The following is a 27,965-nucleotide window of genomic DNA, read 5'->3' as shown; positions in this document are numbered from 1 at the left end:
ATGGTTGCATAACCCCTATACACATATGGATGCCTGACTCCTATGACACAGGATAATGATAGCACACACTGCAAATCACTGAGGTACTCCTTAGTGACAGAAACTCAGTGCATAAATCGCCAGTGGGTCATACTTTCCCATCATTATCGTACTAAGTAAATATGCACTCAGGGCTATTAACACCATTGTGGGCTTTGACATATGCCACCGTGCAGAGGCTGATGACCAGCTACATAAACACTGTGCACAGATCTCCTATATTGCCAAGGCCACACATTCCTTGGAGACCTTAAAATGATGCCTGCGTCACTTGAAAATGACATATGATCACAATGTTCTATTTGAGAACACTGTCGAGTTAGTGATTATTTCAGAATTTAAGGGAGAGAAAAATGAAAATACTTCCATTCTAATTAATTAAAAAGACTGAGGGAACACATTTAAAATCTAATAATAACCCTGACCACACCTCGAGCATCTCTCCTTGACTTAGACATACAAGCAAAAGACTTTTGGTGCTGTAGACACGGATGAAAGCTTGGAGAAATTTTGAAGAATCAAAAATTTTAAATTCAATGTTAGATCGTTATACATGCCTCTCATGCACCCTATTATGTGACTTAACCCACCTCTCTACTGTCTGTTCTCCTCTCCCCTTGCTCTTTTCTTTGCCCACCCTTCAGAAAGGGGGAAAAAAAAAACCACCTCCTATCTTCTTACAGAGTATTTCAGCTATTGCCAGCCCCTGTACCCAAATTCAGCAAAGCAACACCTTTTGTATATGCCAAAGTCATGTCAATGAGTCATGTTTACTCTTTCACTTCCTATGAATATTTGCTGAAATAAAGGAAAAGTATAGTGCTATGACTTATAACACCAAACCTTAGAAAGCAGATGTTGACAAGTTTATTTTAATCAGATTCTTCTATTATAAATGGATCAAACATTTAAATGACCTAAAATCTAACTGCTAGTAGTTTACTGTTGTGGTCTAAAATGTAAGCTAACAATTATGTAACTTAAAAAAAATAAGGGTTAAAAATAAGTAATTTGCAATGTCTGTAACATGATATACAAAAAAAATCAATATTAGAATAAAGCAACTGATTTTTATATATCTAGCTATAGAAAACAATCTACTCAGTTCTTTTCCTATAAATGAGATATCAAATTGAAATAATTTGCTGTTGTTCAGTCGCTAAGTTGTCTCTGACCCCACAGACTTCAGTATACTAGGCTTCCCTGTCCTTCTCTGCCCACCAGAGTTTGCTCAAACTCACATCCATTGAATTGGTGATGCAATCCAACATATGAGGATGGAGATTTACAGAAACTTCAAAACCTAAACTATGTATGACATTTTCATAGTATACATTAAGCTTATTATACAGAAGTAGATAATTCTATTACTACCTTACAAGCCCAAACTCTGATAGAATCAAAACATCATTAGCCACATGAAGTTTTCAACAAATGTTTATCCCTATTGATTTCTAGCTTCCATCTGTACATGCCTTGAGCTTCTTGATCCAAGACATGTCCACAGTTTTCATACTGCTTTATGAGAAAAATGAAAATAAATATTCTAATAGAATTTCACTTCCTCTAATTTCATACTGAGAACTAAACCAGCCATTCAGGAAATAAGTCATCTTGAGTTAGGTGGTACTTAAGATACTCAGCTGCAAATTAGTCACTTTTCTGTAAAGGTAAAGAAAGTATGCATAATATTATTTTATTTAAAATATTGATATATGTGGCAAACAGGAAAATGTTGTAATCAAAAGAGGATACAAACATATATGAGTTTGATAATCTGCAACAGATAAAATCCATTTAAATATAAAATTACTATTTCTAAAGGTGGCTACATCTTATTTTTGAAGTTATAAATGAGTATTACATGCATCAGAAGGTGATAAATTATCTTGGGATTTTGGAGATTATACGATCATTATCTACTAATACTTCAACCAGAGCTTAAAGATCTACCTAAGCTGGAAATTATTCTAATAATATTGACAACTTTTCAAAGACTTTTAGAAATGCCAAAACATTCGATTGTATCAAACTCTAATTTGAACTACATATTTTAAAAGCCTAACTAGCAATCCAAAAAACAATTATGCATATAATATAAGCAATTTAATAATCATATGAGTCAAATCTCTCAAGTTTCCTCACACTTGAGCATCTACATTTGAAACTTGAAAAAATTTTACATTTAATTTTATGACTTAAAAGAAGGTAAGCTAAAATGCATCTACCAACTAATGAAATATAATAGAAACAACAAACCCATGCATTAAAAACAGGCATTAAGCATAATCTCATAAATAATGAATTAAATGTGTTCTTTATTCACTACTAAATTTTAGTCCATAAATTAAGCACTTACTCCACTATAGGCAAATAAATATAATTTTATTTAATTTTTAAAATAGTCTCTTATGATAATTATGCTTATCTCTGTGTGGTGATTGAGGCTCTGAAAATGTAGGCAACTTTCCCAGCATTCATGTAGCAAACCACAGCGGGAAGTCAGGAGATTGATTCCAACAATGATATTCTTAGTCACCCTTCTAGAATCTCTCACATGAGATTTTGAGAAACAGAAACTTAAAATAGCTGTCTGAAAGGTAACACTTTCTGAATATATATGTGTGACAACTAGCAGGTCAAGTTCCCAGTAACTTTATATCACCAAAAGAAATGCACAGTATAATTTATGAATTGATAAACTAGATATATGAGATATCCTTGATTCTACAACATATGTTTTTAAGCCCCAGCATTTTCTGTATTTTGTCTTGTGATCAAAGTCAAAGAAACCTCCTGTTTCCAGGCAGGGTATTTCTCTAGCTCTTGAGAACTTACCCAGTATCAGAGGCATCTGATTCTTCCCTTGGGTAGCACAACATGTGGTTACATTTTAACTAAAATTTGCACTACTAATTATAAGGAGATTATCTCAAGAATACTTAATTTTCACTAAAATGCAGCATTGACATAAAAATCATTTTATTTATAAAAATCCATTTTCCTCACCTATAAAATGCTGAAGGGCAGTTATTGTCAAATTGTTATAAAGATTAAGTGTAAAGATTTAGAATGGTGCTGGGCTTGTAATAGGTACTCAATAAATGTGTACTGTTCCATGACAATGCTAATTATGAGACAGAAAAGGAGGATGCAGAAGAGCATGGAAAACAGCTGCAGGATATAAATCTATGAAAGAGAAGAAAGAACATTTCAACAGAGCCATGACCTACTTAATTTTTGGTATGGCAATAACTAAGTGCTTTACAGGACCTAGAAATGGGTAATACATCCAAGGAAATAAAACAGTTTCATATTGTCATTGAAACATATCCAAAAATGCCACCTCAGACTCATGTAGCTTAAAGTACAACTCACATTTTCTTCCCACAAAGATCTCCCACTTACTCCCTTTTCCCAAAGAGCATGGTACCTACACCATTCCATGTGCTGTTAACATTTACAGTGAATTGAACAGGCCCCTCTCACCTCTAGATTCATGTTCACCTCTGAGTGTGACCTTTTCGGAAATAGGGGCTTGCAGATGTAATTAGTTGAGATGAGGCCATAAAGGAATAGCAGGGGCTCCAAATCCAATGACTCGTCTCCTTCAAAAAGGAGAAAAGGACCCACAAATGCACTGGAAAGAAGGCCTTGTGAAGACAGAGGCCGAGTGGAATGATCCTGCTATAAGCCAAGGAACATCAAGGAGAGCCAGGAGCCACCAAAAGCTGGAAGAGACAGGGAAGATTCTTCCCCAGGGGCTTGAGAAGGAGTGCGGCCCTGCCCACACCTTAATTCCAGATTTTCAGCCTCCTGATTCTGGCAAAATATTCCAGTTGTTTTAAGCTACCAAGTTTATGGTACTTTGTTACGGCAGCTCTAGAAAAGGAATACACCACCTCTGCACGCTCACTCCCATTCGTATCCTGCCTAAACACTCTCTCCTCTATCCCAGTGTTAAGTGTTAGTCGCTTAGTCCTGTCCAACTCTTTGAGACACCATGAACTGTAGCCCACCAGGCTCCTCTGTCCACGGGATTCTCCAGGCAAGAATACTGGAGTGGGTTGTCATGCCCTCCTCCAGAGGATCTTCCCGACCCAGGGATCGAACCCGAGTCTCTTACATCTCCACTTTGGCAGGTGTGTTCTTTACTGCTAGTGCCACCTGGGAAGGCCCCCAGTGGATCCATTCAATTCCTCGCTGAACTTCAGGGCAGACCTCATTGACTTTCTCTGATCACATTAACTATGCCTCTTTTCAACAGCTAAAGCTTATGAATCCACCCCTCAAAATTTAGCAACAAGTTGTCAGCCCTTCAAGGGGAGAGCCAAGTCTTACATTTGTTTAGCCCCAAAGTATCCAGCACTTACAAGATGCCCAACAAAAGTACCTAAATGACCAAGTCCACGGCACAGGCTCTGAAAAAGATTAAGAGCACAATCTCTGGCACCAGGCAATTAGGGCTCAGATGCTGGTTTTACTGATTATAAATCTATAGTGTTGACCAACTTCTCCTGTGTCCTCTCTCTGCCTCACTTGCCTATATGTAAAATTGATGTCAGTACTTATGTTGTGAGGTTCTAAGAGACTAAGTTAACACCATAAAGCACGTAGAACAGTTCCTAGCACACAATAAGTATGTGAAGCTATTCTCTTTTTTATTACAGTTATTACCATATACAGAGAAAACACATATTAAAATAATTTGTTTAAGACTGGGTGTGGACAGATGACTGAAAAGGAGCCATAAGTGAACCAAGTAAGCATAAAGAATTAGTCAAGTGTTTTGCTCTTCAAAACCCCCAATTATTTCCTGTAATAATCAGAAATGGCGTTGTTTTTGGAGGAATCAACTAAACATTTCTTTTCCTAGGAGTGTGTTTCAATTTCAGTGGGCTAAAAGGGTAACAAGGTAGCTGGTAAAACATTATTTCTGGGTGTGTCTGTGAGAATGTTTCAAGAAGAGATCAGCATTTGAATTGGTAAACTGAGCAAAGATCTTCACTAATGCACAGATGAGCTTCATGGAATTCACTGAGAGGCTGAATAGAACAAAAAGGTGGAGGAAAGCCAAATTTGCTTTCTTTGTTTAAGCTGGGATATCCATCTTGTCCTGCCCTTGGATATTAGCACTCCTGGTTCTTGTATCTTCAGATGGAGGCCAGGATTTACATAATTGGACCCCTGTTCTCAGGCCTTTGGACCCAGACTGAACTAAACTAATGGTTTTCCTGGTCCTTCAGCTGGCAGATAGCACAGACAGTAGTGCTTCTTGCCCTCTATAATTGTACGAAACATTTCCTACAACAAATCTCCTCATTCATTCATAGACAGATAGATAGACAAACAGATAGATAGATAGAATACGGTAGTTTAGTTACTAAGTTGTGACTGGCTCTTGAGACCCCAAGGACTGTAGCCTGCCAGGATCCTCTGTCCATGGGATTTCCCAGGCAAGAAATACTGGAATGGGTGGCCATTTCCTTCTCCAGGGGATCTTCCTGACCCAGGGATCAAACCAGTGTCTCCTACACTGGCAGGCAGATTGTTTACCACTGAGTCACTGGGGGATTTCCGATAGATAGATCCTATTGGTTTCATTTCTCCGGAGAACACAGATTAACACCTTGCCTTCTCAGAAGATATTAGCCAACATTCCAAGTATCCTCATAGAGTTTAGTAATCCCAAGTCCCCTTGTCTCCACTCAGAAATTGCCCTTGTCTACAATATCTTCTCTCTATTCCCTAGGCGATCTCACTCCCACTTTGAAGGCCAGTCTCCTACCTGTGACATAATTACTTTCCCAATTACTGAAGCCCACTTTAATTATTTCTTCCTGTGAAGATTTCTAATACACCATAACACATAATTCAATGCACAGTGAAATACTGATAATTTATCATTTTATGTACATATATTATCTTTCCACTAAACTATAAGTTTAAGAGAAGAGTCAGCAATTTAGCAATAGATTGATTCCAAAATCCATTCTTTTTATATTTATGTGTTTAAATCTGCATTTCGTATAAAGTGGTAAGTGCTTTAATACAGTAAAAACATTCTAGACATTATAGTACTTTTCCTAGGTCACTTAAGTAAACATTAGCTTTTAAAAAACTGGGAAGGATAATTTATTGGCTGTATTTGGCACAAATAAAAATTTTCTTTAGTAATATATACAAAGTCATATTTTGCTATTTGATAGTTAAGTTTATAGAAAAATAATGAAAGAGAAAGTCATAAAAAAAATAAAAAGGCCCATAAGGAAAGTTTCAGAGAAATGAAATAATTTAGACTAAAGAAAGGAAGTGAGATGGATGAAATAAATAAGGTGACTGTTAATTTTGATGAAAACTTGAACTTAATTTTCTGCAGAGAAGAAAAATGCATAAAGATATAAATTTATAAAACATAAAACTGAGAAAGAGACAAAGATTCTCTTCTTTTAAAACTACTCAAGAGAATAACTATCTGAACAAGAGCGCTTCCTGTTGTGCCTAAAAGCCTGGGGAAGGGTAAGAAGCCTTATTCTGTAAATCCTGAAATCCACTTGAAAGAAACATATATTAAACATGTTTGGTTTTTAAAATAAAACTATCATCTGTAATTTTATTCCTGCTGCTTTTCCTCAGAGAGTGATGATTACAATCAATTCTTTAACCTTTTTAATTACAGGAAAATGGGCAGCTTAATTACACATCATGGGGTAAAGTACAGTGGGAAGCAGCTGCAGTGGTTGGAACTCAGGTGAAAGAGCAATAAAGGCATTGTAAAGAAAAACACTTCTCATCCAGTCAAATAGATAAGCTATAAGAAAAGGCAGTCAGACAAGCAGAAGGGGAAAATCTCCACCTTTATTTGTTTAATTTTATTTTAATTAATGAATGAACTTAGGGAAAGACTCGAAATAACTCCAAACCTATCAAGTTTTGAATAGAATAATGCTTCACAGACTTCTTGAGAACAGAGATATTGTCATGTTTCCTTGTCTAGCCTCATTCCACAGCACAACCCTCGGAACCTCTGTTGCAACTAAAGAAAATTCAGGTGTACGGCAGTCACCTCTGACCTGAACCCCGAGAGGAAGCATGGACGCATCATCACTGCAGCCATATAGAGGCCACAGAAACATCACTCTTAAAGCTCAACCTGTTGCTTACTGGATAGCCCTTGAATCTACATCAACCAAGGAAAGAGTGGCTTTCATCCATTCATCTAGAAGTATTTATTGCAAACCCGTCACACACCAAGCACAGCTTTAAGTACCGAGGACACAAAAGTGCACAATTGAAAGGGCTGGCCTTCGGCAGGGACACAAAGTGTTCATCTCTATCAACAGGAGGGACAGTGGAGTTTACACAGATGCATGAAGGCTGGTTGGTTAGGCAGGTAGAGATATAGCTCTTCAGCTTGTCTTTGCTTTCTCAGTGAAGCAGGAGGCAGATTTATCAGCTGAAAGAAGAGAGGCGGAGTACTGAAGGTTTAGGAGAGAGGAGAGTGTGAAATAGCCATCTCAGAGAGTGAAAGAGTCGATGACGAGGAAATGAAGGCCAACTCTCGGCAGTGCCAAGGACCCACAGAGGCATGAGTTAATCACTCAGCATGACTGGGCTCTTTCGTCCAGCTACATTCAGTCATTCAAGAGCAGGCAGAGAGCCAGTCAGATTTAACCAGAATTTTGGTTTTGCCAGACAAGTACCACAAATGGAGAAAGGAATAAAGAATCCATATATAAGTAAAGTGTCCTTTAAATGGAAAGGAACAGTGCTGGTATTTATGTGTAAATTCACTTAATAAACATTAATTAAAATTGATTGTATTTCTAGTATATGTTTATTTATTGGCTTATAGTAACACTATTTTTGGTTGGCATTGGACACCTCCTAGTGTATGAGGGGACTTTGTCTATACCAGAAAAATAAAAAAATTAATACACCACATGAGGAAGAAGGGAAGTACAAAAAGAATTAAAATAGCTAGAAAGTAAAACAGTAATTTGGGGACAAAGGAAAGAGCAAAGTTGGACTGAGGGGCAGGAGGTTGGAAAAACTATTGTTTTGTGGAAAAATTAAGAAAAATGATTAAGTCCTGTGTGATTCAGAAGCACATATGTGAGAGGGCAAGGTGACTTCTCATCACAGCTACTATGGGGAGGAAATCGGAGCCAGAAGTGAATTTGATAATTTACAAAAACCTCAGGCACACCAGTGGTCTTCATACAAAGAATGAAATGACAGTTATGTTAATCATATGAGTGTCATAACACCCAGGATGACTATTCTTCCCTGGAGCTGCATGGTTAACATTTATGAAACTGTTTTTTTGACCCACAAAGTGAAGGTTATTAAACTAGATATTTAGGCACACTTTCAGCTCTTACATTGTGAAACTAAGGTTTTCCTGGAAAACACAGAGTTAACTAACCCTAAAAAGCTACACCCAACCGAAAAGCAACAAACTGAATGTAACCTAACTTGAGTTCATGGCTACATCCTTCACTGCTCCCTGCTCCCACTGGGATATATGCCTTAATGGACAGAGGGCACTCTCCAGCTGTCCCCGTCAGCTTGTTTAAAGTGATTATCGCCGAGTGAAATGGGAACAGGAGGCAATCACAATCAGGAGGCAGCTCTTCATGAGACAGGGATCCCATAATCAAGCCACAAAGGTTTGGGGACAGTACGCTCTGCTGGCCTTAACCAGTTATTTCTGCCTTGTACGTATAATCTTCCTGCCTTGAGTGATTAAATGAATATGAACACTATGTTCTAAAAGGTTAATTGTACGGCACAGGAGTAAATGTTGTATCACTAGCTCTTTGTTTATCTTAGAAGGCTAACACCACTTCTTGAAAACATAAAGCTGCATATTTTCCATAACTAATTAACAAAGAACCTGATTAAAAGTTACGTACTTCATCTACTAGATGCAACATCTGGGTGAAGGATTTAAGAATTAAGATAGTTTCCAGGTGAAATGAAACAGATTCTTTAAAGGAAAGAATCTTATACAGCTACAATATTTACAACGCTTTTATCAAGACATTAAAACAGAAGCAGATGCTTCTCTATAATTCTAAAATATTAGTTACACATGGTTTAATGCATTGCAGAAAACATAATAATAATAATGGATGATAGTAAGACAGAGCAGCTTTCTCCTGGAGTTGGATACAGAACAGATACCAAAGATTTTTGAAGTTAAACTTAACACAGATGGGACAACCGTAAATGTGCTGCAAAGTAAATATCACACTAGAGAGGTAAGAGAAAGTATCAATTTTTTTATAAATATCAATGTTGGGGATGATAGTGTAACCCATATACTTACTCTTAATAAGTATGAATTATTAATATTTAAATAATGTTACATTAATAGTTACATTAATCATGTAAATATTCTTAAAATATTCTCAATGATGCACTTATATATGACTTAAAAGTCTATTCTAATCTGTTCTGTGGGTTCATATGATGAAACATGGTGTAGCTATGACTGGATTGAGTAAGAATGGGCTCCTTATTCTAAGCACTAGATCCCAGTGCTTATTATCCATACAACACAAATTGAAAAAACAGTTCTGTGACAGCACTGTGCTAAGTAGAAGGAATATAAATACACAATCCACTTTTTTTTACCCTGTGCCTCGGGTAACTCAGGAGAGACCATGCCAGAGGGCAAGGAGATCTCTTATCAGATTCAGTACAGGCAGGAAACTGGGCATTAAGTGAACTTGAGAATTCACAGAAGTCTTATGAGCACCATGGTTTTTCTACAAAGAATGAAACAGGAATTTATGGAATTAAGTGTCCAATGGAAAAGCAACTGTAGATAGGAATAAGCACACAAAAGCGTGATAAGGACATTGTTTCAGGTATGTATTAATATAAGGCACCACAGGGGCTGGAAGAAGCACAAGCAGGAATCAAGATTGCCGGGAGAAATATCAATAACCTCAGATATGCAGATGACAACACCCTTATGGCAGAAAGTGAAGAAGAACTAAAGAGCCTCTTGATGAAAGTGAAAGAGAGAAGTGAAAAAGTTGGCCTAAAGCTCAACATTCAGAAAACTAAGATCATGGCATCTGGTCCCATCACTTCATGGCAAATAGATGGGGAAAGAGTGGAAACAGTGGCTGACTTTATTTTTCTGGGCTCCAAAATCACTGCAGATGGTGACTGCATCCATGAAATTAAAAGACGCTTACTCCTTGGAAGGAAAGCTATGACCAACCTAGACAGCATATTAAAAAGCAGAGACATTACTTTGTCAACAAAGGCCCGTTTAATCAAGGCCATGGTTTTTCCAATGGTCATGTATGGATGTGAAATTTGGACTATAAAGAAAGCTGAACACAGAAGAATTAATGCTTTTGAACTGTGGTGTTGGAAAGACTCTTGAGAGTCTCTTAGACTGCAAGGAGATCCAACCAGTCCATCCTAAAGGAACTCAGTCCTGGGTGTTCACTGGAAGGTCTGATGTTGAAGCTGAAACTCCAATACTGTGGCCACCTGATGTGAAGAGCTGACTCATTTGAAAAGATCCTGATGCTGGGAAAGATTGAGGGCAGGAGGAGAAGGGGACGACAGAGGATGAGATGGTTGGATGGCATCATCGACTCAATGGACATGGGTTTGGGTGGACTCTGGGAGTTGGTGAGGGACAGGGAGGCCTGGCGTGCTGCGGTTCATGGGGTCACAAAGAGTCAGACCCGACTGAGCAACTGAACTGAACTGAAGGACAGGGACAAAGCAATTAGATAGTACTAGAGCTGGATAAAGCTTTACCAAGAAGGAAGCAACATTCAGAGTGTATTTGAAAGGATGAGGAAGGGGGACATCCTAGGAAAAGCAGACAGTACCCTAAGTGAAAGAACAGCTTGAATGAGCAGGATATCGTCTACCTCATAAAACCTTCCAAAGCTGTAATTTACCTGTCTAAAGCAAGGCAACAAGAGACACGGAAAAAAGACTTGACATGCCCATAACATGTCTAATAAATATCAAATACTCTGCAGAATCTACAAAGAATCCAGAAGGTGATTTCATATGGCTCCAATCTTGAAGAAAAATTGTGCAAAGCTCAGCTTCTGCATGACAAAGTTTTGTTTGAGAAACAAAATTCTTTCTGTTTTCAAAACATAAATATCTTTATTTTGATTCAAGAATCAAGAAATGTTTATTGTAAAAAATATTCACAAAAACACAGGAAAATATAAATTAGAAAATTAAATCAACCTCTTAAAACAAACATTATTTACGTATCAGCGTATGATGTTTTAACACTTCCAGTGTATGCGTGGATGTATGTGCATGCCAGAGTGTAGTTCCAAACTTGGACAAAAAAGTACCACTTGGAGTAACCTAGTGTTGGAAAAGGCAGTCTCCTTGTGTGCAGACATTGACCCCACTGGGCCACACAAGAATAGGCCTTGGATATATGTATAACTAAATAACTTCTTTGTACACCTGAAACTAACACAACACTGTAAATCAACTATATTTCAATAATAAAATAAAGTGAAATACAATTTAAAAAAAGAATGGACCTTGGGCATGGAACACTTCCTCACCAAGAAATGATAAACCCTTATAGCCTGTGCCAGGAAGATTCCCTTAAGTGGAAATAGCTTTCCCTATTGTAAGCTCCATGTATGCTCCTTCGTTCTGCTTAAGCATTACATCTTATTGTACCCACCCAATCTATATCTGTCCTCCACAGGGAAGGGACCGGCTCTTGCACGGGAGTTCAGGAGGTGTAGGTAAACTGCCCTATGTGAACTGCTAGGAAAGAAACGCTTGCCTTGGGGGACCAATCCCCACCACTAAAGCCAATTTTGTTCTGCCTCTTCTCTCTGTAAGTAAAGCATTGCTCCATCCAGTGCTTGACTGTCATAGAGATCAAGAGCATCATTTTTAATGACTGCGTAGTATTTTATGATTATTTATTCACCCAATCACTTTTTATAGCTGTATAATTTATTTTTAATCTGTCCTTACTTCAATTAATATCTTGATTGCAGAAATACTGAAAATATTCTCTTAGGTTATTTGGGAAGCAGACTAAAGTTTTCACTGTATAAATTCCTGTCCTATAATAGAGTAAGCAGAGGTTGATTCCTCCAAATGAAATTATCTGATCAGTCATTTCTGCACTCTGATTTTAAAATGTACACCTCCTACTTCCTTCTCCCCGTATTTAAGAATGCTTATTGACCCTCAAGGCCAGGCATACTACCTATGAAGCTATGACCAGACAGCAGGAATATACACTACCAACATTTCCACTGAAACCGTGGTGGTACATATTTCTACAACTCTTAATTTTTTCCTTTGAAAATGTGAAGCCTTAATAGTTGTACAAATATTTAAATATTAACCATTAAATTTGTTCACATGAAATGGAACCGCTTCTATTCAAAACGGTCTTCATAAATGTCAAGCATTATCAATCACTGCTTAATCTAGGCTTGGGTTTTCCAAGGTCTGAGTAGCTTTCTTACTCTGCATTTCTTCAAAAATGCAGAAGTTTCAGGGCCAACCTTAGCATTTTTTAATTAAATGACCTGTTATCATCAGTCAAGGTTCTCCAGAGAGAAAGAACCAATAGGAGATATACATATATATTCCTATGTATTTAATAATTCTAACTTGTTCAGGGTGGGCTTCCCAGGTAGTGCTAGTGGTAAAGAACCCATCTGCCAATGCAGGAGCCATAAGAGACACAGGTTCAATCCCTGGGTCAGGAAGACCCCCTGGAGAAGGAAATGGCAACCCACTCCAGTATTCTTACCTGGAAAATTCCACGGACAGAGGACCCTGGCAGACTATGGTCCATGGGGTCACAGTCAGACATGACTGAAGTGACTTAGGACAGACAGACAGAACTTCCTCAAGTCATTACAGATCCCAAATCTACTTCTCCATATTCAGTTTTGTTATTTGTTTTAAGTGTTCAATTTTCACGTTCCTCTTTAAACAGAGTGCAAATTTTTGATTAGCCAAAATACATCACAGTTAATAAATACCAACTGTATATTTTTTTAATTCCAATACTGAAACTTTAGAGAAACTGTTTGATAGATTTAATGTTTGTTTCTGAATTTTAGTATCAGTTGAGTCTGACACAAATATCCTAGCCAGCCTCCCAATTCTCTCTGATTTTGAAACATGTCTGTTTCATAAAGAGGCTTTATAGAAAAAACATTGAGTCTGTTTTAAATTGTTGCAGTTTTTGTAGACCAAATGTCTCAAGAAGTTTGCTAAAAACTGCTTATACAATTATAATTTTCCTAGCTACCACACCCCAAAAGTCAAAAGAAGCACCCCTTTGCCAATTACTCATAATTAGTTCCAGAATCCACAGTAATCTCAAATCCAAAATTGAATCAATCTCACGCCTCCTCATCCTTATTCCTTTCCAGTGTTCCCATGCCTGTGAAACATGTCACCTCTTAGATTTGACCACAACAGAAAACTGGAAATTGCTGGATACTGCCTCTCCCTTACTACCTTACTAAATCACTCACCAATAAATGCTGATAACATGATTTCAAGAATTTAAATCTGTTCTCTTCCTCTAATCCCAAGGTTACTGTCTTAGTTCAGGTCTTAACTGTTTCTTGACTGTATTTTAACATCAGCACGTGGCCTCCTTGCCTCAAATACTTAGGCATTTTCCTCATCCCATTCCCTATCCCCCACCTAACAGCAAAAGAAGTTTTTCAAAAAATCAAAAATGAAAGGAACAAACAAGCAATGTAGTCAGATCATGCAATTCTATTTCAAATTCTTGAATTGTGTTTTCCATTTCACATGGAATCGAGTCCAGGCTCTTCAGCATAGTAAGGACTCTCTCATAACTTTGCCACTACAACATCTTCAGTCTCAACATTCATTTATTATCCATTTGTATTCTTGATCCACCATTATAGAGAAACCTGCAAAGTTCAGGAATGCTGCCTTTATCCTTTCAGATTATAAAATAAATAAGTGATCCTATTTATAAGCAAAATTCAAATGTGTTATTAGTAAAAGTTTCGCCAATCAAGGCCTTTATCTTTATTTGTTTTGGCTGTGCAGGGTCTTTATTGCTTCACGGGCTTTTCTCTAGTTGCGGTGCGCAGGAGCTACTCTCTAGTTGTGGTGTTCAGGCTTCTCCTTGCAGTGGCTTCTCTTGTTGCGGAGTGCAGGCTCTAGGGTGCAAGGGCTTCAGTAGTTGCAGTTCCCAGGCTCTAGAGCACAAGCTCAATATTTGTGGTACATGGGCTTAGTTGCTCTGCAGCACGTGAGATCTTCGCAGATCAGGGATCAAATCCGTATCTCCTGCATCAGTAGGTGTATTCTTTACCACTAGGCTACTAGGGATGCCCCCAAGTCCTTTATTTTACAAGGAAGATTTGTTGTTGTTCACTCACTAAGTTATGTCCGACTCTTTGTGATCCCATGGACTATAGCATGCCAGGCTTTCCTGTCCTTCCCATCTCCTGGAGTTTGCTCAGACTCATTGTCCATTGAGTCAGTGATGCCATCTAACCATTTCACCCTCTATCACCCCCCACTGCTACTCTTGCCCTCTTATCTTTCCCAGCGTCAAGGTCTGTTCCAATGAGTTGGCTCTTCACATCAGGTGGCCAGAGTATTGAAGCTTCAGCATCAGTCTTTCCAATGAACATTCAGAGTTGATTTCCTTTAGGATTGACTGGTTTGATTTCCTTGCAGTCCAAGGGACTCAAAGAGTCTTCTCCAGTGCCATAATTAGAAAACACCAATTCTTCGGCACTCAAGCTTCTTTATCATCCAACTCTCACATCCGTACATGACTACTGGGAAAACCATAGCCTTAATTATTGAGACCTTTGTTGGCAAAGTGATGTCTCTACTTTTTAATATGATATCTAGATTTGCCACAGCTCCTTATTGCAAAATTCTGGCTTAAACTGAAAAAAGTAGGGACAGCCACTAGGCCATTCAGTTCAGTTCAGTCACTCAGTCGTGTCCGACTCTTTGTGACCCCATGAACCACAGCACGCCAGGCCTCCCTGTCCATCACCAATTCCTGGAGTCCCCCCAAACCCATGTCCAATGAGTCGGTGATGCCATCCAACCATCTCATCCTCTGTCTTCCCCTTCTCCTCCTGCCCTCAATCGTTCCCAGCATCAAGGTCTTTTCCAGTGAGTCAGCTCTTCGCATCAGGTGGCCAAAGTACTGGAGTTTCAGCTTCAGCATCAGTCCTTCCAATGAACACCCAGAACTGATCTCCTTTAGGATGGATTAGTTGGATCTTCTTACAGTCCAAGGGTCTCTTAAGAGTCTTCTCCAACACCACAGTTCAAAAGCATCAATTCTTCTGCGCTCAGCTTTCTTGATAGTCCAAGAACAGAATAGATAGTCTCACATCCACACATGACCACTGGAAAAAAATAGCTTTGACTAGACGGACCTTTGTGGACAAAGCAATGTCTCTGCTTTTTAATATGCTGTCTAGGTTGGTCATAACTTTCTTTCCAAGAAGTAAGTGTCTGTCAATTTCATGGATGCAATCACCATCTGCAGTGATTTTGGAGCCCAGAAAAATAAAGTCAGCCACTGTTTCCACTGTTCCCCACCTATTTGCCATGAAGTGATGGGACCAGATGCCATGATCTTAGTTTTCTGAATGTTGAGCTTTAGGCCAACTTTTTCACTTCTCTCTTTCACTTTCATCAAGAGGCTCTTTAGTTCTTCTTCACTGTCTGCCATAGGGTCCTGTCATCTGCATAGCTGAGGTTATTGATATTTCTCCTAGAAATCTTGATTCCAGCTTGTGCTTCATCCAGCCCACCGTTTCTCATGATGTCCTCTGCATATCAGTTAAATAAGCAGGGTGACAATATACAGCCTTGACGTACTCCTTTCCCTATCTGGAACCAGTCTGTTGTTCCATGTCTAGTTCTAACTGTTGCTTCCTGACCTGCATACAGGTTTCTCAAGAGGCAGGTCAGGTGGTCTGGTATTCCCCTTCTCTTTCAGAATTTTCCACAGTTTATGGTGATCCACACAGCCAAAGGCTTTGGCATAGTCAATAAAGCAGAAATAGATGTTTTTCTGGAATTCTCTTGCTTTTTCAATGAGCCAGCAGATGTTGGCAATTTGATCTCTGGTTCCTCTGCCTTTTCTAAAATCAGCTTGAACATGTGGAAGTTCACGGTTCACATATTGCTGAAGCCTGGATTAGAGAATTTTGAGCATTACTTTGCTAGGGTGTGGGATGAGTATAATAGTGCAGTAGTCTGAGCATTCTTTGGAATTGCCTTTCTTTGGGATTGGAATGAAAACTGACCTTTTCCAGTCCTGTGGCCACTGCTGAGTTTTCCAAATTTGCTGACATATTGAGTGTAGCACCTTCACAGCATCATCTTTTAGGATTTGAAATATCTCAACTGGAATTCCATCACCTCCACTAGCTTTGGTCATAGTGATGCTTCCTAAGGCACATATATATATATATATATATATATATATATATATATATATATATGTAAAATTATATAGAGAGACTGTTGATATTTTGAAACACTTATAGCCATTTGAAAGTTTAATATAATTTTAAATGAAAGTTTGTATTTAAATTTTCTAGTAATTAATTTGTTTTGTACTTTACAAAAGCATCAGTCCAAGACTGAATAAAAAAAAAAAATCTGGACTTTACCAAAGATAGTTTGAGAAGCTCTGTTCTAGCATACTTTTTAACTCTGCCAACACACCAAACACCTAGAGTCTGACTTGGCATCTACCCAATTACCATTAGCATTTGTTTCGATCTACTACCAAACCTCTCCAGGATGTTCTCTTCCATGGTTGAGTTTCTAGCACTGATACTCCCATGTCGCCCAGTGTCTACCACAGATACCATCCAAAAGTCTTAGGTGCTGTGCATCATGAGCCCAAGCCTGGCCTCCACAGACAGCCCACCTCAGAAGGGCTGATCAGGGTTGTTCAGGCTGTCCCGCACAGCTGCAGAAGAGCTTACCAACTGTGATGAATCGTGTCAGTTCCCACCAAAAGGAATGGCATTAACTTCCAAGTCCTGCATACTACTGGCAGGGATAATTTGGTGAAATGAATTTGTAATTCTAGCCCTGAAAAGCAGTGGTCATCATCACAAGTACTAGTATTCGGTGGTCTATTCTTAAAAAGAAAAAAAAAAAAAATTTAAGGCTTTTTCATTCCAAATGACCGCTGAGTCTTACTATAATTCTCACTTACCTACTCAACTACCTATGTCATACTGCTTGAGTCCTTTTCGGATTTTCCTCCTCAGAAGTTAAACCTCTCAACTGGATTAAAGAGAATTTTTATTCATATTAAGTCTTTCTGGGGATGTCACCAAGATGACAATATAGGAGCCTCCTGAATTCCCCTCCTTCCATGGATGCACCGAGTATACAATTACACGCAAATCAATTTCCTACAGAGAAATCCAGAAGCTATTTGAGTGGTTCCTACACATCTGGTAACTGAGAAGATACCTCTGGCACAGTGCCTTACAGTAGGAAGGGAGCTCCCACTCCCAGATTCTCCCTGGGGAGCTAAGAGTTTGTACCTCGTTCTAGTGTTACAACTTTTAAGTCTGCCACCAAAATCACCTAGCTCTGAAAGCCAGCAGAGTTTGCATCACAAGGCAAATTGACTTCCATCTTCTTGCATTTAAAAAAAATTTTTTTATATATTTATTTTTGCCTGTCCTGGATCTGCCTTGCTCCATGCACGCTTTCTCTAGTTGCAGAGAGCGGGGGCTACTCTCGAGGGGTAATGCATGGGCGTCTCATTGCTGTGGCCTCTCTTGTTGCAGAGCAAGGGCTCTAGGGAACGTGGGCTTCAGTAGTCGCAGCAAATGGCACAGTAGTTGTGGCCCATGGGCCCAGCTGCCCTGAGGCATGTGGGGTCTTCCCAGACCAGTCACTGAACCAGCGTCTGCTGCATTGCAAGGTGCATTCTTAACTACTGGACCACCAGGGAAGCCTCTTTTTTTGTTTTAAAAAGTTTTTTTAAAAAAGTAAGTTCCAGAATGTCTAGGGAACATTTTATTGGGTAACTTCACGATAGATTGACTAAATATGCCAGGATATCTGGCCCATTTACTGGTGAGATGTCACCTGTGTTGTTTTTCTATCCCATGAAACTATTTATCATGGAAGATGGTAATGGAAGAGCTAGCACCATTAATTGAATTCCAATAAAAAAAAATCCAGATCTTTATTCTGATCATACCAATCTAGGTCCCATACCCACAACTAAACCAGAAAGATGGAATGAATACAATGGTGAGTTTAACATCAGCTTTCACCAAACATCATGGTTCTACCAATAAGTACTAAGAACAGAGTGGAGACAATTGGGTGCTGGGGGAAGGGGGCAGCAATCAAATAGTGTCTGCTACCATCAACAATATGAAAGGCAACCCGTGGAATGGGAGAAAATATTTGCAAACCACATATCCAATAAGGGATTAATATCCACACTATACAAGGAATTCATACAAAGTAACAGTAAAACACCAAATAACACAATGAGCAAAGCACCATAATAGACATTCTTTCAAAGAAGACATCCAAGTGGCCAAGAGGTACATGAAAAGGTGCTCAATATCACTAATTATTGAGGGAAATGCAAACCAAAACCACAATGACATATCACCTCACACATTTCCAGAACATGGTACAAAGCATGTAACACTATAGGCCTTCCACAAATGTCTTACATTATGTAGGTATGCAGGTGGGATGGAATAATGAGGTTAATTATCTCTATCCCTGGTAAAATGCTTTTCAAAAACCTAGGATAAATAGATTTGGTGAATCAAGTTTCATCATTATAATTAATTGACCTTCTCAACTACTAGAGAAAAAAGTGAAAATGATATATTTTCCATATGTAAGTTTAGACATAAGTAAATTCAGAATTAAAGTCCCAACTTGATAGTTTCTATAGGTGAGTATTAGCTGAGGTCATGGTCCATGATCCTACTTACACCTTACCTCATATTACATTTTTTTTACTTAATTATCATCAAATGTCTGATTAAACAAGAGATGTTAGCCATTCCTTAGAACTGTGGTGGATTAAGAGTTTCCTTATGTGAGTACTATCAGTAGAAAATATCCTGCCTTTTTGATCAACGAAAAGTATCTTAGAAAGATCAATGATGTATTCTGGTTAATCAAAATTAACATAGGATTATATAATATGGAAATAGGTAATTCCATTTTAACTTGAAGATCAGACTTCTGTTCAATAACTAGATATTTGGCAAAACAGATTTCTCTGGGCCACATTCAGGACCCCAGAAATCCTCAAGTAACTGCAAAACATTGGGGACCAGAGAAAATTTCTATGTGGTGAATGTAATACTCTTTCCCCCTGAAGTTGTCATTAAAACTGAGACCCTGGTGAACACTGTGGCAATCTTCATATATGACAAAGAGATATGGCAGTAGATTCCCAGATAATTGGTTTAGAAACAAGTTGTCAAGCTATTGGTTTTAATATCTTATTTAAGATTTTGGAAATTTGCTGAATAGAAACAGTTGTTGAGCTAATATAAAATGGACATAGTGAAGTACCTCTCTTTAATCTTATTTTGGATATACACTTGAAATAGAAGATTTCATATGGAAGAGAGTAAATTATAAGATTAGTTCTGAGCTCTAACACTATGTTGAAGATCTAGCTCCCAACTGAGGCACCAGTTGGGAAAATTTCTGTGTGGGACAAAGTAACAGACACAGAGATGTGAAAGTGGGGATTTCATATTCCATTTAGATGGTTCTGGAGCTCTCACTGTGTTAGGAATGTAGATTTATTTTATATAATCAACAGCTAAAGAATTTATGTGATCCTAAGGATCCTAAGGTAGACAGACAGGTTACAGAGGAGTCCTGCAAGACTCAAAGACCCTCATCACATGAGCAAACACTTCAAGGCCTCACCAAAGAGGGCACCACCTCCCACTTTCAGAGTTTAAATAGGCTGCTGATTAAATAGTTTACAGTAGGCTTGGAATTATGCTATCTTCCTCACTGCAAAACATTCCACATTTAAGATTCACCTTCATGAATCATCTGATAAATGCCATTATCTCTGTAATAATCTACACGTGATTAATTTAATTACACATTTAGTCTCAACCCAGGCCCCCTGTGAGGAACAGAAAATAGTCTGGGATTCTGTCTGGGTTTGGAGGCAAGGTTAACTCTCATACTTTTGCTTTGACCTCTAGGAGTACGGAAGATGTTAGCTGAGAATTAGGATTAGAAGCTCCTCTAGTTTCCTGGGTCAAAGTCCTTCTGTCCAGATACCTACCTCATTATAAAATTCAGTGCTAGTGCTACTGACTCCAAAGCTGGAATAATTGCCAGATTTTACTTTTTGTCTTCCTGTTCAGTTGTTTGGCACATCTTCTCCCTTAGTTTCTTGACCTAACTTTGTCCCTCGCATTCACTGTATTGGTGGAAATCAAACAGCCCATTCCAAGACGGAAAGGGCAAGTGATTGTTACGGTCTTTCAACTATTAGTGCCTTCAATTTCACCATGAGCACAAATTAATATCCATTCCATACAAGGCAGGCCAGGGGCTAAATATGACTACATGCTAATGAAGTAACCTCTAAGTCATTTTTAGCTTTATAGAATTAAGTTATTATTTGTCAATAGTATGTCACTTATATTTCAGAAAACTAGCATCTTCCTTGCATGTTATCTATATGATCTCTAAGATGAATGATTTACTTAAATGTCATTTTTAATTCATTCTTATACATGAAAACATTAAATTAGTATGTGTTATAAGATTTCTACATTTAGCAGATACATAAAATGTTAAAATCTATAATACCCATATACAACAAAACAACATCCTGTCCTAAGTTGCTGATATCTAACATTTTCCCTCTAGATGTTCGTGACAAAAATTATACTTGACTATGAGTCATAGCTATTAAATAGAATAGAACAGTAACTCTGTGTATAAGAAAATATGTAAAATCATTCATTTGGTTGGAAATACCATGGAAATGTTTCCCATGGGTACTTAAGCTGAGCCTGAGGAATTATGAAGTTTCCCATTCTTATTAACATAGTTTTTAAATAGTGTGTGTGTATGTAAAAAGAAGGCATGGTCAAGAAAATGAATAAAAAATTCATAAAACCTTGGAGAAAAATCTAAAGAAACTGATCATACCTTAAAAACTGAAATAATAAAACGAACATTTATAAATGAACTGTTATAAAATAATCCCTATGTATCTTTCTTCTGCGATATAACAGAATCAATGTAGCTATGCCAAATTCACTGCTTTTGACTAAAAATAAAACAGACTTTTTAAATGAGTAGGATCAACATCTTGAAGAAGTTCCACAATGATCTGTTGTGTGCCTTAATTTTAATTAAAAAACCAAATGAATAGCATAATGGAAGCAAAGAATCAACATTAATCTTTAAATCAAAAGGATTTACAATGAGATTATAATTAATTACACGCCAAAAATATCTTATTGAATAGGGTGGTGACCTCAGTTACTTTGTTTAATCACTAGAACAATTCAATCTCCAAATAAGAATTTGGATCAATTCCAAATATATCCAATTAAGATTATCAATTCACTAAGAACAGTGACAATAAAACTCAAAAATAAACTCTTTAAAAACTTTTCTTTTTGATTAATGTATCTGCACCATTTTTTTTTTTTAGTGCTTAGGTCCTTAAGGAAAACAATCTTGGCAGTAGGACCCTGCTAGCCCCACAATGCCTGGGAGCAAACATTTCCATAAGTAATCATGTTGATTTTTTGTTCTATTACTGAGCACATCAGTTGTCACTCACTAAACACATTTGCAGCAGACCAAAGTGAAAAAAAAAAAAAATGCTGTTCTTTTTATCTTGACTACATTCTGGATGACAGATTAGCAGATTTTATCCTAAGGATTTGGAAAAAGCCTTTAGAATTTTGATATGTTCCTACATGTGTTCTTCTGAGACTTTTGTCTCTCAAGTTCTGCCACAATAGTATAAAGGTTCTCTAGACAAAACTTATATTGCCAAAAGATTATAATTCATTTCTCTGGAAACCTGCAGAATTGTTACATATAGATGACTCAGAAACTGAAAACAAGAACGAATCATTTCTGGCATCTTGTAAGTGAAAATGTATTTTACTAATGCAAAGCAACTTTCCATTTACCATTGAGTGACCCTGGAAAGGCACTTATGAGAACACATTTCATTTTTTCAAATGTCTACTTTTTTCCACATGAAATGACAAGTGTGTCAAGTATCCTAATTGCAAAATGTTAAATCAATTACAGAAGTTTCCAAACAGCACCTTTCAATGAACTTCAGATGGAAACTAAAACAAAGCTTCTATAATCAAGACAGCGGTAAGGAAGTTCGCTTAACTTTAGTACTTGCTGATACAGGTTATATATCTCTGAGACTCCATACATTCTTTTTACACACACATACACACAATTTAATGTTTTTTAAATAATAATTAATATCCTCAACTAGTCAAAATGTGACTATTTCTTGAGTTCCTCTCTATGCACAGCACTCTGTCAATTTCTCCCCAGAATTCTGCCAAAACCGTCTGACTCTAGATTCAATCTTGGCATTTGGACAATCTTAAAACTGAAAAACTGTTGGCATTCCTGAAATCATGTGTAATCAATGACAGGTGTTTGATTAGTTACCATTACCAACATATCTAATCAGCGTAACAACTTCAATAATGTAAATGAGACGTGTCATTCAGATTTATTGTCATGCTCTGAAAATTTACATTCAAGTACAGACAAAAGCATTCTAGATGTGACCCAAATAAAAGAATCTTATGTGCTTTATATGTTGAAACTCTGTCACTCAGTTCAACGGTTCATTAAAACTGTCAAAATTAACTACAAAAATAATAGTCGATGATAAGAGCTGGCAAACTGGTTTCAGAAGGCTAAGAAGTTTCCTCAATATCCATTTAGGATCAAAACTCTCCAGGAGGCCTTAAAGACCTAAAAATAGAGCTACCATAGGATCCAGAAATCCCACTTCTGGACACACATCTGGAGAAAACCATAATTTCAAAGATACATGCACTGCAATGTCCATACAGTATTATTTATAATAGCCAAGACATGGAAGCAACCTAAATGTCCATCTACAGGGGAATGAATAAAGAAGATGTGGTAATATATACAATGGAATATTACTCAGCCTTAAAAAAGAATGGAATAATACCATGCATGTTAACATGGACGGGCCTAGAGACTGTCATACTAAGTGAAGTAAAGCAGACAAACGTTATACTATACCACTTATATGTGAAATCTAAAAAAGAAAAAAATGATACAAATGAACTTAACATACAAATCAGAAATAGACCCACAGACATAGAAAAATAAACTGATGGTTACCGGAAGTGAAAGTCAAAGTCGCTTAGTCCTGTTTGACTCCTTGCCAGCCCATGGACTATACCAAGTCCAAGGTATTCTCCAGACCAGAACACTGGAGTGGGAAGCCGTTCCCTTCTCCAGGGGGTCTTCCCAACCCAGGGATCGAACCCAGGTCTCCTGCATTGCAGGCGGATTCTCTGCCAGCTGAGGCACAGAGGAAGACGGATAGTTATTGGAGGGGAGGGTATATTAGGAGTCGAGGATCAACATACAAGATGTTGATCAACATACGGATCTGTATATAAAATAGATAACCAACAAGAACCTACTGCACAAGAACTATATGCAAGGTTTTAAAGATCCCCTGGAGAAGGAGATGGCAACCCAATCCAGTATTCTTGTCTGGAAAATTCCATGGACGGAGGAGCCTGGTAGGCTACAGCCCATGGGGTTGCAAAGAGTCGGATACGACTGAGCGACTTCCCTTTCTTTCTTTCTATAAAGGAAAAGAAACTGAAACAAAACATATATATATATATATATATATATAATATATATATATATAACTGAATCACTTTGCAGTACCCCTGAAATTAACACAACATTGTAAATCAACTACACTTCAATTTCTAAAAAAAAAAAAAAGTATAACAAATGAGCAAACCTGTCCAGCAGGGACTCCCAGCCTTCTTTACGCGGCCATTTTGCCCGCCCTGGGTCTGTTCTCACGAGGTGCTGGTTCAGGACGGGGTGATGGGTCTGAGGAAGCGCCAGTGGAGGGGCCGCTCTCCTTTCCCCGCCACAAAGACAGGCCCGAGGCTGGCGACACCCCTGGAGGCGACCGGACCAGGCCGGAATACGGACCCCGTGCCCAGCGCCCCGTCCTCTCAGGCCGCTCCAGCCACGCTGCGCCCGCCGACTCAGGAGGCAGAGGCCGCTCGGTGGGACGCGCCGCAGGTAAACGCTCCGCCAGACGCTGAAGCCCAGGGTGCCGGGCACCGCTCCGGGCCTGCAGCCCAGGCCCAGCCTCTCGGGCGGCCGTGGGTGGGGCCCTGTTTCTGACGAACAGTGTGACGGCGGCGCGTGGGCAAGGTCACGGGCGGAGGGCCCGGCCCGGGTAGAGGCTTGGCGATCAGCCCCGGGCGGGAGGACTCGGAAATCTGGGTTCGTTGTGTGTCCAGTCAGCAGTGCGGCCGAGTGCCTCAGGATGGGCAGGAGGGTGGCTCCTTCTTGCTGAGGCCTTGGAGGCTGGTGGGCGCGTGATATGTTAGCGTTTGGTAGTCGCTCAGTCGTGTCCCGCTCTTTGTGACCCCATGGGCTATAAGCCTGCCAGGCTCCTCTGTCCACGGGCTTCTGGAGGCAAGAATCCTGGAGTGGGTTGCCATGTCCTTTCTTCAGGACATCCCGGTCCAGGGATTGAACCCGGGTCTCCCACATCGCAGGCAGAGTCTTGACTGTCTGAGCCATCGTTTAGAAGATAGACAGATACGTCTGGAGGCGGGAGTAGGCTGGAGTGTGGGTGCTGGGGACGCTGAAGCACAGGGAACCAGAGGCCTTGCTCAAGAGCAGAGACCTGCCGCGGGGCAGCCCTGAGGGCTGAAGCAGACCGAAGTTAAGCAGAGGTCACCAGGTCCCAAGCGTGGGTGGGGGTACAGGAGATTCCTGCATACCTGGAGCCCAGCCATAGTTCCCTTCCTTTTCCCACAGGTTCCGGAGGTTTTAACGTACTGAGGGATCCCACTCACGGCAGGAGAGGGTGTCTCCATCCCTCAGTGGTAAGGACACTGCTGTTAAAGTGTCTGGGTGTTGGGTATTGAGACTCTTCCCTTTGTATATTCTCAGGGCTTGAGTGTGGGGATCCTGAGGATGTCCCCAAGCCCGGGGTCCTAGGGGCCGGACAGGGGTAACATAGAAGTATTCCCACTCCAGACAACCGATGTAAACTGGTGTGGAAGGTTATCTCAGGAACAGATCCCAGCATATGCAGATGTTTGGACATGTGACTAAGGTGGGAACAGGATACATACAGGAGGCCTCCATCTTTATGTTAAGAACAAAGAACTGAGGATCAGTAATCGGGCCTGTGATGAGGCTATCTAAGAAGTCTGGCATCATTTCTGGAGGTAGTGAGAGGTTTGGATAAAAGGAAGTACGTGGCATTAACCAGTTTTAGTGGGCTCCATCAGGCTGGGGAGAAAAGACTTTGGAGTTAAGGAAGGAGGCAGGAGTCCAGGAGGAGATCACCGATGTTGTCCAGATGAGTGTTGAAGGACCAGAACTGTGGCCATGGAGATGGTAGACAAGTTGGGGTTCTAGGTACATTTTTAATGAAGAGCCAAGTAGATTTTGGGATGTTGTAGGTGAGGGAGAAAAAGAGAAAGGTTAAGGATGACTCCATGGTTTTTGCTTCTGGCAGTTGAAGAAATATATCCTTCCTCAACTTGGATGTGACAGTTGTCAGTAGGCTCATGAGAAGTTTTGTTTTGGTGCTGTTAAGGTTCTGAGATGTTTCAGAAAACAGTGAGTGGAGACATCAAGTGGGCAGCTAGACACACACATCTGAAATGTGGGGAAAAGCTCAGAACGGAGACTTTGAAAAGTGGTAGTTATAGTGAGGACTGCGTAGAACTGTGGATGACATTTAAAAAGTGAAATGTGTGTGTTTGTGTGTGTATGTGTGTGTCCCACACAATTGTTTTCAAGTATATTCTAATTTTTTAACAATTCTACCATGCCAAAAAGCAGCCTGCACACTTCAACAGATATCCCCCTCTTCTCCACCAAAGACCTAGATAATTACTCATCTATTTTCAATTTCTTTAGTTTTGACTATTCTGCTCATTCATATAATGGAATCATATCATGTGAATTCATCTGTTACTGGTTTCTTTTACTGAGCATAATGTTTTCAGGTACATCCACACTATCATATATCAGTACTTATTTATATTGCAAAATAGTATTCCATTTGTGAGAGAACACATTTTATTTATTCATTCATCATGTAACGGACACAGGTCGTTTCCACATTTTGACTATCAATAATGCTGCTATGTGTATCTGTGCACAGACTCTTGAGTAAACATATTTTCACTTCTTTTGGGAATATACTTAGGAGAACAGCTATATCATGTGGTGACTCTATATTTAACCTTTTGAGAGACTTCCAGACTGCTTTACAAAGTGGCTTCATCATTTTATATCTCTGCCCGCAGGGTATGAGTGTTCCAATTTTTCTAAATACCAATTTTTGTTATTATCTGATTCTAGCTATCCTCATATGTGTGAAGTGGTAGCTTACTGTAATTTTACTTTTCACTTACCTAATCATTAATATGTTAAGCATGGTTTCTTATATTTCAGTTCAGTTCAGTTAAGTCACTCAGTTGTGTCCGACTTTTTGTGACCCCATGAATTGCAGCATGCCAGGCCTCCTGTGTATCACCAGCTCCCAGAGTCCAGCCACACCCACGTTCATCGAGTCGATGATGCCATCCAACCATCTCATCCTCTGTCATCACCTTGTCCTCCCACCCTCAATCTTTCCCAGCATCAGGGTCTTTTCCAATGAGTCAGCTCTTCGCATCAGGTGGCCAAAGTATTGGAGTTTCAGCTTCAACATCAGATCTTCCAATGAACACCCAAGACTGATTTCCTTTAGGATGGACTGATTGGATCTCCTTGCAGTCCAAGGGACTCTCAAGAGTCTTCTCCAGCACCACAGTTCAAAAGTATCAATTCTTTGGCGCTCAGCTTTCTTGATAGTCCAACTCTCACATTCATACATGACTACTGGAAAAACCATAGCCTTGACTAGATGGACCTTTGTTGACAAAGTAATGTCTCTGCTTTTTAATATGCTGTCTAGGTTGGTCATAACTTTCCTTCCAAGGAGTAAGCGTCTTTTAATTTCATGGCTGCAGTCAGCATCTGCAGTGATTTTGGAACCCAGAAAAATAAAGTCAAGCACTGTTTCCACTGTTTCCCCATCTATTTGCCATGAAGTGATGGGACCAGATGCCATGATCTTTTCTGAATGTTGAGCTTTAAGCCAGCTTTTTCACCCTCCTTTTTCATTTGCATCAAGAGGCTCTTTAGTTTTTCTTCACTTTCTGCCATAAGGGTGGTGTCATCTGCATAGCTGAGGTTATTGGTATTTCTCCCGGCAATCTTGATTCCAGCTTCTGCTTCTACCAGCCCAGCTTTTCTCATGATGTACTCTGCATATAAGTGAAATAAGCAGGGTGACAATATACAGCCTTAACGTACTCCTTTTCCTATTTGAAACCAGTCAGTTGTTCCATGTCCAGTTCTAACTGTTGCTTCCTGAGTTGCATACAGGTTTCTCAAGAGGCAGGTCAGGTGGTCTGGTGTTCCCATCTCTTGAAGAATTTTCCACAGTTTATGGTGATCCACACAGTCAAAGGTTTTGGCATAATCAATAAAGCAGAAATAGATGTTTTTCTGGAACGTTCTTGCTTTTTCGATGATCCAGC

At 39.2% G+C, this 27,965-nt stretch overlaps 1 protein-coding gene across 1 annotated transcript in view; it reads right to left on the bottom strand.

The window, feature by feature from the left end:
- LOC122428662 overlaps positions 1-26,912 on the bottom strand; it is a 35,142-nt gene extending 8,230 nt beyond the window's left edge. Inside the window, exons 1-2 of the mRNA XM_043448683.1 lie at positions 26,793-26,912; positions 24,134-25,781 (exon numbers count right to left, since the gene is read on the bottom strand). Of these exons, the coding sequence (XP_043304618.1) occupies positions 24,134-24,936 (803 nt within the window). The 5' untranslated portion in view covers positions 24,937-25,781; positions 26,793-26,912. The remainder of the gene's footprint in view (positions 1-24,133; positions 25,782-26,792) is intronic.
- Between the last annotated feature and the right edge of the window lie 1,053 nt (positions 26,913-27,965).

The sequence above is a fragment of the Cervus canadensis genome, chromosome 27 (genome assembly GCF_019320065.1).
Source record: "Cervus canadensis isolate Bull #8, Minnesota chromosome 27, ASM1932006v1, whole genome shotgun sequence".
Taxonomy (NCBI): domain Eukaryota; kingdom Metazoa; phylum Chordata; class Mammalia; order Artiodactyla; family Cervidae; genus Cervus; species Cervus canadensis.
This window is presented reverse-complemented; position numbering and strand designations above follow the sequence as displayed.